The sequence below is a fragment of the Zeugodacus cucurbitae genome, chromosome 2, assembly GCF_028554725.1.
Source record: "Zeugodacus cucurbitae isolate PBARC_wt_2022May chromosome 2, idZeuCucr1.2, whole genome shotgun sequence".
Taxonomy (NCBI): domain Eukaryota; kingdom Metazoa; phylum Arthropoda; class Insecta; order Diptera; family Tephritidae; genus Zeugodacus; species Zeugodacus cucurbitae.
The window spans coordinates 10793672-10807040 of NC_071667.1; the positions used below are offsets into that span (position 1 = coordinate 10793672).

A 13369-nucleotide genomic window follows, 5' to 3' on the forward strand; every position below is an offset into this window, starting at 1 on the left:
CTTTGGACTCAGTTCATCTCAAATAATATATTCTGCAGCATAGAACGAATATGGCAGGCTTCTTTGGAATAGATACGCTGATTTTAACGGCAATTATTATTTTGTTACTCTCTGCCAGTTGGCATTTATATCAAAAGCGAAAATTCTATCGGAATGTAACCTCGAAGTTGCCAACCATTTACGGTATTCCTTTTATTGGGCTATCACATCAATTTTTGGATGTGAACAGTAAGTTCTCGATGTGAATGAGGCGCGTAACTAAATAATGTTTAATTAATTTGACGATGATGGTTATAGACTTTTACAACAAGATTGGCATAGGCTTTGATATACTCAAACAATCAACCGGTTGCGCGTGGGTAGGCACAACACCCTACATCATGACCGTCGATCCTGTGGTCATCAAACATGTACTCTTATCGCCAGAATTCCTCGACAAAGCTAAAGATTTGTATAAACACTTCCATAACGGTGTATTGAATGGAATCATCGTTAGTCCAGGTGATGCTTCATTATCTGTGTAGCTACACATTTTCATTAATTTTATCTTCATATTTCTCGGACAACCAGTAAATAAATGGAAATCCAATCGCAAGGCTATAAGCCCGTTTCTTGCACATAATAATATCATCGGATTTTTTCCATGCTTCAATGACAATGCAAATAATGTGAAGAATAAACTAAAAAGCCTGGCTGCACAAGGTGAACAGGATATTTTTACAATTATCAAAAACTCCGGTTTACAATTGAGCCTTTGTAAGTACTGTACAGATGAGTACTAGCTTTCATTTTCTCTCTCTCTATCTCTCGCGTGTACTATACAACCATCTTAAGCGTTTTTTTCATTTTCTAATATGTAACTGTAACTCAAAAACTAACTACCTTTTAATACTTCAATTGCAAAAAACCGTTCTTCGAACTAGGTAAATTGGTCGTATCTCTTATTGCAAGCGGTCTAGATTTTTTAATTTATTAGGTCATTGAGCTTTACGATTACTGATGGTAATAAATGTTGCTATTACTGACTGAACTTCAAAAGGCGCAGAAGATGATTCTGATGAAAATTGCCAAACAACTAGAAGATTCGCATAAATTGAATATTCAACTCGAGTCTGTTAGATGTTCTTGGCCTCTACTAAACCAAAAGTGTATCAGACACTTTAGAATCATTTAGAATTTATATTTACTAAAATTGAACAACCAATTTTCATATAATTTCAGTAACTATTATGGGTATAAAGGTGATAGAAGGCAGTGAGAAACATATCGAAATGGTGCAGGCATTCAATGAGTAAGTATAATTATATTCACCTTTTTACTAAATACAAGCAAAGTCTTTAGATAACTTATTGATAAATAAAAAATGTAATAATAATTAAAATACATATTCAAATGTCCAAAAGCTTAGTTGATCACATGGCAATTGACCTCTTGTTTTGCTGGTTGGGTCTACCTTTTCTATCCCGTACTCCGCATTATAAAAGGGTCATTAAATACCTACATAACATGGTACGATCTGTAAGTAAACAGAAATACTACACTGAAAGTTATTTATTTAAAGTAAATTAATTTGACAGCTTATTGAAGAAAACCTTGAACAAAAAGTTGAGCCAGAGGCTATGAAGGATTTCTCAGAGGCCAAAAAACCATTGATTGATATAGCGCTGAAGGCAATACAACAGGGAGTATTTGGCGAAAACGATGTGGAAATGGAGTGTTTCACAGTGATGGCTGCGGTAAATTTTGCACATTTTTATTATACCCACGCAACATGTTACACAGTGCATAGTAATAGTAATTTTTTCGCCTAATGGTAGTTGGCCATTTCATTCATACACACATATAACTCCCCCGGTGTTGCATATGCTATAACTAAACAACAAAATAATTTGTAAAAATGAATTTCGATAAAGAGAATTACAACAAGTTGCGGCATCGGGCATCTATGGTTAGAATTGTTTTGGGAAAGTTGTCGTGGCTCCATCCCTAATAGTTTTTTGTACAAGACTTACGCATTTAATTTGATTGAATAATGCAATCAGATAAAAACCATGCCTACTTACCATACAAAGGTTATGTTGAAAACTTCAAATGTCCGTTAACGCACTAACGAAAGATGCCAGAAGCACTAAATTGTATGGCAAATATGGTACTAAAGAGGTTTACTCAAATTGCTGTAAAAAACGAAAAGTTAGGTGAACAAAACTATTTTATACTGTGCAACATGTTGCGAGAGTGTAAATATACAGTATTAACTTAAAACCGATATTTTTCCAGTCTTACGAAACTTCCGTTACTGCGGCATACACATCCCTGGTGACGTTGGCAATGCATCCCGAGATGCAAGAACGTGTTTTCCAAGAGATTCGTACCGTATTTCCGGACGGCGTTACATCCGTAGAATATGACGATTTGAAGAAACTCCCCTATTTAGATATGTTTATATCAGAGGTAATGCGTTTGTCTCCGCCAATACCCTATATCGGACGTGAAGCTTCACAAGACACCGAACTTTGTCCAGGCGTAACAATACCCAAGGGTATGCAAGTGGTTATACCAATTTACGAATTGCATAGACGTAAGGAAATTTGGGGCCCGGACGCAACTCGTTTCAATCCGGATAACTTTTTACCCGAGAACATTGCAAAGCGTCATCCATGTTCTTACATACCCTTCTCAAAAGGGACACGAAACTGTATAGGTAAAACTAGTTTCTGTATTTATTAATATATACTAACTAATTTTTTTTAAGGCTTTCGTTATGCTGAGATCTCATTACGTATCATATTGATACATGCCGTGTGCAGTTTAAAATTTTCTACCAATTTTAAATATGAAGACATCGTTCATGTGCCAAACATAACATTGGGTTTTCGAAGACAGCCGCGAGTGAGCATAGAGGTCAGATCAAACTAAATTGCTTGAACAATGTACAGACAGCAAATGATATAATATGATATATCAGGAAATGTGTCTTTTGTGTGTAGATAAAAGTTCGCAAAATATGTATACAGTTTGATACACTAATATTATTTAATATTCTGAAGGGATAAAATGGATTTCTATTCAAGTATAGTTTAGTTTTAGTTTATTGTCAAGCCTTCTTTAGTTTCATTAGTTTGTTAAGTTTAATTCTGTTTAGTATTGATATTGATATAATGATACTACACATTGATAACAATTTTCTCAAGGATCTCTCTATACTTGTTTCATTATAATTTTTCATATAAAGCGAATTTGTTGACTATTTAATTTTTGTTACTGGTATCACTTTCCGTTTGAGTGTGGAGCACCATTGTTGGAGTAGCCTTTGATCGAATGGTACTCACATAATCCCTTATAAGTGAGCAGTGGCGCGACAAGAGCACAATTCTCTGTAAGCTTCCATTTTTAGCAAAAACATTCAAGAGTTTGAGCACGTAATTTATATAAATTTATTACAGTATTCCTTTTGGGAATCAATCTGTGACGTTGTAAATTAGTATATAATAGCAGAGAGTTATATATGTATATAGAAATATTTACATATATTTTTGATCAATTCTCGATTTCGGAAAAATGTTCGAATGATTTCATGAAGTGCTCCATATATCACAGAGGCATTTATTATGCCTTAGACAGTTGAAAGACAAGTGAAATCCAGCAAAGTAATTCCAAGAAAGATGAATAACCATTTTTTCGCAGTTGATTTCATCACTTTGAAGTGGTAGCAATATTTTAATAGTTGTTTAGGTTTCGTTGCTGGGGTTCTAAAGTCCAAATTTCAACATTGTAGCAAGGTTATATCGGGGTTGCTCAACAATTTGAAAATATATTATTATTTATTATATTTATAATTATTAATATTGACCCAAACCCATGTATTTTGAATTCCAAAAAATTAAGAAACTACTCTTCCCATTAGTGTCTACGTAGCCCAAAGAGTAGTTTGTGATCTGGATCTCGTATACTACATATTAAAGAGCATTCGCATACAAAATCAGTACCTCATGAACATCGAACCAATTTATTATTGAGAGAGAAGATACTATTAGAAATTCAAGCGATTTGCGATTGAATTGCAAAAAACTAATGTTCAGCTGAAAAGGAGTAAAACTTCGTGTTGATTTTTATTGCTTACATCTTGGCAAGCCTGTTTTGTCACAGCCGTCAACTCAACAGATCTTTGGCTAACCTTATATGAGCCATAAAATTTAAATCATTATCATTTAAACAAGTTGAAATGGCACGAGCCTCATTTATTTCTCTGACGTGTGATTAGCTTTAAAAGCTGCAATTTGAAGATATTATGTTAAGTTATTAAGTTAAGTTTACGTTGTGAGAGGGTTTAAAAAGCATTTTTGGTCTAAAATTCTGCTTGGCAGTTAAGAAAATATTTGTTAAAGAAGCATCGTAAATATGGTAACGAACGAAGTAACTTAAAAATGCTTCCAAGTATTTAGGCTGAGAATCAACAGCACGATTTCAGGCTTTTTCAATAAATAAGTGACTGTAACTCCGAATTGTGAAGCGCATGAAAATAGTAGTAGAGAGTTCTAGCCTTGGTTAGTTACCATTTTCACACTTATGTATGTATGTGATTGGCGTTGCAACCGTTTAGCCGGTTATAGCCGAATCGACGATAGTGCGCCACCTCTCTCTCTCCTTCGCAGTTCGGCGCCAGTTGGAGATCCCAAGTGTAACCAGGTCGCTCTCCACCTGGTCCCTCCAACGGAGTGGAGGCCTTCCCCTTCCTCGGCTTTCTCCGGCGGGTACTGCATCGAACACTTTCAGGGCTGGAGTGTTTTCGTCCATTCGGACAAGATGACCTAGCCAGCGTAGCCGCTGCCTTTTTATTCGCTGAACTATGTCAATGTCGTCGTATAACTCGTACAGCTCATCGTTCCATCGTCTGCGGTATTCGCCGTTGCCAATGTTCTGAGGACCATAAATCTTACGCAAAATTTTCCTCTCGAAAACTCCTAGTGTCGTCTCATCTGATGTTGACATCGTCCAAGCTTCTGCACCGTAAAGCAGGACGGGAATGATAAGCGACTTGTAGAGCTTGATTTTGGTTCGTCGAGAGAGGACTTTACTGTTCAATTGCCTACTCAGTCCAAAGTAGCACCTGTTGGCAAGAGTTATTCTGCGCTGGATTTCGAGGCTGACATTGTTCGTGTTGTTGATGCTGGTTCCCAGGTATACGAAATTATCTACGATCTCGAAGTTATGACTGTCAACAGTGACGTGGGAGCCAAGACGCGAATGCGCCGACTGTTTGTTTGATGACAGGAGATATTTCGTCTTGTCCTCATTCACCTCCAGACCCATTCGCTTCGCCTCCTTATCCATGCGGGAAAAAGCAGAACAAACGGCGCGGTTGTTGCTTCCGATGATATCGATATCATCGGCGTACGCCAGGAGCTGTACACTCTTGAAGAAGATTGTACCTTCTCGGTTTAGCTCTGCAGCTCTTATAATTTTTTCCAGCATCAGGTTAAAGAAGTCGCACGATAGTGAGTCACCTTGTCTGAAACCTCGTCTGGTATCGAACGGCTCGGAGAGGTCCTTCCCGATCCTGACGGAACTTTTGGTGTTGCTCAACGTCAGTTTACACAGCCGTATTAGTTTTGCGGGGATTCCAAATTCAGACATCGCGGCATAAAGGCAACTCCTTTTCGTGCTGTCGAAAGCAGCTTTAAAATCGACAAAAAGGTGGTGTGTGTCGATCCTCTTTTCACGGGTCTTCTCCAAAATTTGGCGCATGGTGAATATCTTGTCAGTTGTCGATTTTCCAGGTCTAAAGCCACACTGATAAGGTCCAATCAGTTTGTTGACGGTGGGCTTTAGTCTTTCACACAGTACGCTCGATAGAACCTTGTATGCGATATTTAGGAGGCTGATCCCACGGTAATTGGCGCAGATTGTGGGATCTCCCTTTTTATGGATTGGGCAGAGCACACTGAGATTCCAATCGTCAGGCATGCTTTCTTCCGACCATATTCTGCAAAGAAGCTGATGCATGCACCTTATCAGTTCTTCGCCGCCGTATTTGAATAGTTCTGCCGGTAATCTATCGGCCCCCGCTGCTTTGTTGTTCTTCAAGCGGGTAATTGCTATTCGAATTTCTTCAAGTTGGGTAATGGAACATCTGTTCCATCGTCATCGATTGGGGGATCGGGTTCGCCATCTCCTGGTGTTGTACTCTCACTGCCATTCAGCAGGTCGGAGAAGTGTTTCCTCCATAATCCCAGTGTGCCCTGCACATCGGTTACCAGATTACCACCTTGGTCTCTACATGAGGATGCTCCGGTCTTGAAACCTTCGTTAAGTCGCTTCATTTTTTCATAAAATTTTCGAGCATTCTCTCTGTCTGCCAGCTTCTCAAGCTCTTCGTACTCACGCATTTCGGCCTTTTTCTTTTTTTGTCTGCAGATGCGTCTCGCTTCCCTCTTCAGCTCTCGGTATCTATCCCATCCCGCACGTGTTGTGGTCGTTTGCAACGTTGCGAGGTAGGCAGTCTGTTTTCTCTCCGCTGCGAGACGGCACTCCTCATCGTACCAGCTTGTTTTTTGTCGTTGCCGAAACCCAATTGTTTCGGCTGCAGCGGTACGCAGTGAGTTTGAGATGCCGTTCCACAGTTCCCTTATACCGAGATGCTGATGAGTGCTTTCAGAGAGCAGGAGTGCAAGTCGAGTAGAGTATTTCGTGGCTGTCTGTTGCGATTGCAGCTTTTCGACGTCGAACCTTCCTTGTGTTTGTTGACGGGCATTCTTTGCTGCACAGAGGCGGGTGCGTATCTTCGCTGCGACCAGATAATGGTCCGAGTCTATATTTGGTCCTCGGAGCGTACGCACATCTAAAACACAGGAGACATGTCTTCCGTCTATCGCAACGTGATCGATTTTCACACTTATACCAACGTGTTTTAATAGCGTTTAACTGCGATATGACGAAATAACGTCACAAGTCCTTCGTTCAACCGTGGGATCTTCAATCTTAATATGTTGTTGATTTCCTAATATGTATAAAACAAGTAGGTAAGGCTTAAGTTCGAGTGTAACCGAACATTTTATACTCTCGCAATTTTTTATTTAATTTTATTAATATAACACAACGATTTGACCCACATATTCGTCATATATGTATATGATATAAAATCCATTAAAAGTAAGGAAACCCAAATATTAGGTATATCGGAATTAGGTGAAGCTGTGACCCGATTTTACGCATTTTAGGCACAAAGACATATGTCCTATCTCAATTTCTGCAAAATATCTAAGAGACTTACATATATTTTCGGTAAATCAAATTATTAGAAGCACTGAGGTCCTCATGTCAGTATATGGGGTCTTGAAAACTTTTGGTCCGTTTTCGACGATTTTTAGAATAGCGATGCCACGTTATAAATGCAGTATTTATGCAAAGTTCTGTTCCGATATGTTCGGTAGTGCCTACTTTATATATTGTTAAGTAAATGATTCAGATCTACTCCCTTTGACCTTTTTTCACAACATATTATTGGTATGCAGGAAAAAGATCGCAAACCAAATTTCATTGAAATTTGTCGAGTAGTTTAGGAGAAATGGTGTATGACCCATAAGTGGGCGGAGTCACACTCATTTAAAATATTGTATACCAATTTGAGTGCAGCTCTTCCGTACCTTTTTTATGGTGAAATTTAAGGTATCTGGTGTTTTCCCTTACTGAATTAAAGAATTTTTAGTAGTTTTCAACGTAACCTTTGTATGGGAGGTAGGCGTGGTTACAATCCGATTTCCTCCATTTTTAGACCGTATAAAGTAGTACCAAAATGGCACTTTATGTGTTTTCGGTTTTCGCCATTTTGTGGGCGTGGCAGTGATCCGATTTTACCCATCTTCGAAAGCAACCTATGGTGCCAAGAAACACGTGTATCAAGTTTCATCAAGATATCTTAATTTTTTCTCAAGTTACAGCTTGCACATGCGGATGGACGGACAGACAGACATTTGGTATATATAACCTCATATCTAACTCGTTTAGTTTTGGGTGTTACAAACAACCGCTATGTGAACAAAACTAGTATACCCTCTTAGCAACTTTGTTTCGAGAGTATCAAAATGAATGCATCTAAGAAAGCATAAAATTGATCATTTACCATTGCAATTATTGTGAAACACTCAATTTCCACATATTTTTCTCGAAATATTCTCGTATGGGATAGATAACCAAGGCACAACAAATTATTTAGGAATAAAATGTGTATTTAATAATTATTATAAGCTTAATCTTACGAACATTTTAATCGTTTAAAAATGAGTGCTCCACTTTCATAATATATATGTATCTGAAGTACATTATCTTATTCATGTCACCATATAAACAAACACCTTAACAGCTTACTAACTCGAGTTTAAGTTTCATTGTCCATGCATATTTATGTAATATTATCCATATACAATTGTAAAAGTGAATTTCGCTTCATCTCTATAAATATTATTTGTTATCGGAATATAAGAGGCATCTCGTTTTGCTTTCGAGTTGATTATAAATCGATCAATTATTGATTCCACAAAGTGTTACAAAGCGGAAACTTAAAAATATTAACGACTAGACAAAACTTTATGTACATGTTTAGTATATCCAATCGAGAGCGAATGAGTGTTTCTTACAACTGTTGGAATTTTGAAGCTTAACTATATATGTGTACTCAATTGTAAATCAGGGACTTATAATCTTGAGATCGGGTTTATAGTTCTTTGCTGATCGTGCGATAAATAAAAAAGGTAAACATAAAGTAATCGTTAAAATCAGGGTATTTGCTATCATTGTCTTAGTGATAAGCTAAACGTACTACGATTTAGCAGAATATTTGAAATGAGACGAACTGAGTCAAAACTTGTTTACTGCACTAACATTTATATACATTTTGTTCACAAACAATGTACTTTAACTTTAATTGCAATGCGGTAAAATCAGTTATGTGTACAATTAGCTGTGCAAAAAAGCGTGATCGGAAAAAATTGTGCGTTGTAATTACGCAGATTTATGTATTTAAGAGTTTTTGTGTAATATTTAATTTACATATTTGTGTATTTATTTGTATCTACACTAGACTCTAAGAAAGTGTCCTAAAAGATAATAATAAAGCAATTCACAAATATCAGTATCAAGTAAAACTTTAAGAGAAATAATTTCGAATAAAAACCTATTTTTGTGACTGCCGATGTACGTACGTTAGTTCTACTTATGCTAATAAGTTCCAATAAGAAACATTGTAAAATGATAATAAGAAATTCGGTAAAAAAATGACATTAGAAAGAACGGTTTCATTTCACGCAATAGAATACCGCACAATCAAAAAAGTTATTATCAGACAAAATATGATTATTGTGAAAGCTTGTTACGTCTGACGCCATTTGTAGTAAAATTTTATCAGGCGGCAATAATAGTGGATTCAGTGAATATATAGGTACTTTGAATGTATATATATATGTAGATAGTAATTTACTTTACGAGCTTTGAAATGGTGTACATGGATATAAAAATGCACAGATGTTAAACAATAAAATTATATATTTTAGTATTAAACAAAAGTCGTTAACACATTTTTTTCTACGGATAATTGTTTTCATATCCGTTTTTAAAGCATAGTAATTGTTGTTCAATGATACTTACAGCTCGCAAAATGCATTTGATGCGCATATAAAAGTTAGTGTAGCCAACAGCTCTTGACTCAGTTCGTCTCATATAATTATATTATACTCAATCGTATTGTGTTTAGCTTATCAGTACGAAAATGATTGCCTTCATTGGATTAGACACACTGATTCTAACGCTAATTATTTTGCTACTCTCTGCCAGTTGGCGTTTGTATCAAAAGCGAAAATTCTATCGGAATGTGACATCGAAGTTGCCAACCATTTACGGTATTCCTTTTATTGGGCTAGCTCATCAATTTGTTGATGTGAAAAGTAAGTGTCGCGACAAGTGTTGGTTGATATCAAGTACCTGCGGATCGAAAGTGTAATTTAATTGCGGTACAATTACAGAATTCTACCACAAGATTGGTATAGGTTTTGACATTCTCAAAAAATCTACCGGTTGCGCGTGGGTAGGCACAACGCCATACATCATGACCGTCGATCCCCAGGTTATCAAACATGTACTCTCATCGCCTGAATTCCTCGAAAAAGCCAAAGATTTGTATAAACACTTTCAAAACGGTATAATCAGTGGACTCATCCTTAGCCCAGGTGATGATGAATCATAAACTCTATAAGTATACAGTTTTTACAGTTTATATTGACATTTGTTTCATGAGCAGTAAAGAAATGGAAGGCGGATCGCAAGGCTATAAGCCCCTTTCTAGCACATAAGAATTTAACGCAATTAATTTCATACTTCAATGACAACGCAAATAATGTGAAGAATAAACTAACAGACCTGGCTGAACGTGGTGAACAGGATATTTTTACAATTATCAAAGAATGCGGTTTACAATTGAGCCTTTGTAAGTAATATACATATACGTTTTTAGTTTTCAAAATAGTTTTTAAGTTATTTTGCAGTTTCTAAATTTAACACTTTTCAGTAACTATTATGGGTATAAAGGTGGAGGAAGGCAATAAAAAGTATAGTGGAATGTTACAGACATTTAATGAGTAAGTAGAATTTGCTCAGCCTTAAACAAATAAAGACTATACAAACTTATTAATTTTTAAAAAATATAATAAAATTAAAAACACATTCATTTGTCCTAAGCTATTTTGATCACATGGCAATTGACCTCTTGTTCGGTTGGTTGGGTCTACGTTTTCTAGCCCGTACACCACATTATAAAAGGGTCCTGAAATACCTACATAACCTGGTACGATCTGTAAGTAAAAACTATTACACTGAAAGCTATATATATACTAGCATATAATTCTATGTATGTAAATTATTGCAGCTGATTAATGAAAACGTGGCACGAAAAGTTAAGTCAGAGGACATGAACAATTTCGTAGACGACAAACAAATCATGATTGAATTAGCGCTGAAGGCTATGCGTCAGGGATCATTTAGTGAAAAAGATGTGGAAATCGAGTGTTTCACAATGATTGCTGCGGTAAAGTTATTACTTTTTTAATATACCATAAATTACCATTATCGATGTAAAATATGCTGGATATTATACAATGCTCTGTTGCACCCGAACATAGTACATCCTCACTTATAACTATTTCCTGTACTTTTACTTTAAACCATTTTTTTACAATGCTAATAACTCTGAATTACTCTTTTAAGTTCTAAAACCCTAAAAAAAATGTACTAAAAACTTTGATAAAGTAATAACTATTAACCTTTTTACAGTCTTACGATACTTCCGTTACTGCAGCATATACAGCGCTAGCGACGTTGGCCATGCATCCTGAGATGCAGGAACGTGTTTTCCAAGAGATTCGCTCCGTATTTCCGGACGGAATTACATCCGTAGAATATAACGATCTAAAGAAACTTCCATATTTAGATATGTTTATAGCGGAAACATTGCGTTTAGCACCGCCAATACCCTATATCGGACGTCAAGCTTCACAAGACACCGAACTTTGTCCAGGCGTAACAATACCCAAAGGTATGCAAGTGGTTATACCAATTTACGAATTGCATAGACGTAAGGAAATTTGGGGCCCGGACGCAACTCGTTTCAATCCGGATAACTTTTTACCCGAGAACATTGCAAAGCGTCATCTTTACTCTTACATACCCTTCTCGAAAGGTCCACGGAACTGTATAGGTAAAAGTAGAAATTGTTTTCAAGCTTCTGCATTCATTGTTATAAATTAACTAATTTATTTGACAGGCTTTCGTTATGCTGAAATCTCTTTACGTATCATATTGATACATGCGGTGCGCAATTTTAAATTTTCCACAAATTTTAAATATGAAGATATCGTTCATACGCCAAATATAACATTGGGTTATCATATCCAGCCGCGAGTAAGCATAAAGATCAGATCAAATTAAATTGCTTATATAATATGCAGGGGGAAAATAAATAGTATATAAATAGGAAATGTGTCTTTTATGGGAGGAGAGTACTCTATAAGTTACAGTATATGTATGTATAAAAAAACACAAGTATGAGTTTGAGTACACAATAAATATAAATTTATTACAGTATTCCATGGCTTCCATGGCCTTAGTTCAGAGAAAAAAATCGAATGTCTTAAAAAGCTGAGTAAAATCGACCTGATCATTTTGGTATATATAACCAAATATCTCACTCGTTTAGTTTTAGAAATGACTATTATACTCGGAATTCAAATCGGATTATAAGCGAGCTGACCTCCAATACAAAGGTTATATTGAAAACTACAAACATGCTTTAATTCAATAAGGAAAAAACATATAATTTCATTAAAATGATGGCATAGAAGGATTGCATTCAAATTTGTTTACAAAATTTGAAATGGGCGGGGCTTCACCCACTAACGGGTCAAAAACCATATCTCAAAAGCTAATAGACTAATTTTAATGAAATTCGGTTCGTAATATTTCCTTGGCATTTCAATGATATAGTTTACAAATATACGAAAGCGACGAAGCACAGCCACGCCTACTTTCACTATACCACTATTTTGAATTCCATCTGAAGCGTTCACATTACAATATATAAGTTAAAGTACCAGTGAAAATATCGGAACAAAAGTTTGCACAATTACTACAATTCTAGTGGTACATAGACCGTCTAAAAATCGTCGAAATCGGACTATAAATTTTCAAGACCCCAGATATCGAACATGAAGATCTAAATGCTTGCGGCTCTTTATTTATTGAAAATATCGGATATTCTAAAGAAATTCAAAGAAGATGTGTTCCTTCTAAAATATGGCTAATATTTCTTCTAGCCCCCATATATCTCATATAGGGTTTTCAGACTTCCGGTGATCTTTATACCGTATATATCGGTTAATATGTGAGATATCTTATCAAAATGAAGTGAACGTTTAATTTAGGATATAGCTTGGTAGCAAAAATAGTTGAAATCGGTCCATGACTTTATGATTTTCGTTATTATAGTGAACTTTATGCCGAATACATAGGTCAAATTGTATGTTATCTTAATAAAATTGAAGAAATAAATTGCGAGAGTATAAAATGTTCGGTTGCACCCGAACTTAGCCCTTCCTTACTTGTTATGGATTACAACTTCAAGAGCGTGTCACAGCCGTCAACTCAACTTGGTAAACTTTATGTGAACCATAAAATTTACGCTTTAAGACACATCCTGAGGTGCATTTAAACAAGTTGTAATGGAGACGCCTTCTTCATTACTATGACGTGTGATTAGCTCTAAGAGCTTCAATTTGCAGAGATGTTTTGAATTTAGATGGCAAATTGTATTAAATGATGGCAATTCGAA

At 36.1% G+C, this 13369-nt stretch overlaps 1 protein-coding gene across 1 annotated transcript; it reads left to right on the top strand.

Annotated features, from left to right (window-relative positions):
• The first annotated feature begins 50 nt into the window (after positions 1 to 50).
• On the top strand, positions 51 to 12126 carry LOC105220553 (uncharacterized). The gene is made up of 16 exons (XM_054225340.1): positions 51 to 228; positions 298 to 501; positions 571 to 756; positions 1222 to 1291; positions 1404 to 1518; positions 1578 to 1736; positions 2278 to 2701; positions 2753 to 2913; positions 9746 to 9935; positions 10014 to 10217; positions 10289 to 10474; positions 10556 to 10625; positions 10726 to 10840; positions 10913 to 11071; positions 11317 to 11740; positions 11807 to 12126. The coding sequence occupies exons 1-16, from the start codon at positions 51 to 53 to the stop codon at positions 11968 to 11970; spliced, it is 3009 nt and encodes a 1002-aa protein (XP_054081315.1). The 3' UTR covers positions 11971 to 12126.
• The last annotated feature ends 1243 nt before the right edge of the window (positions 12127 to 13369 follow it).

What these genes read in the sequence shown, in the direction of transcription:
- LOC105220553 (XM_054225340.1), top strand. Translation starts at nt 51, where the DNA reads ATGGCAGGCTTCTTTGGAATAGATACGCTGATTTTAACGGCAATTATT. An exon ending in TACATAACATGGTACGATCT is followed by an intron (nt 1,519 to 1,577) that starts GTAAGTAAACAG and finishes TTAATTTGACAG; the next exon opens with CTTATTGAAGAAAACCTTGA. An exon ending in TACATAACCTGGTACGATCT is followed by an intron (nt 10,841 to 10,912) that starts GTAAGTAAAAAC and finishes AAATTATTGCAG; the next exon opens with CTGATTAATGAAAACGTGGC.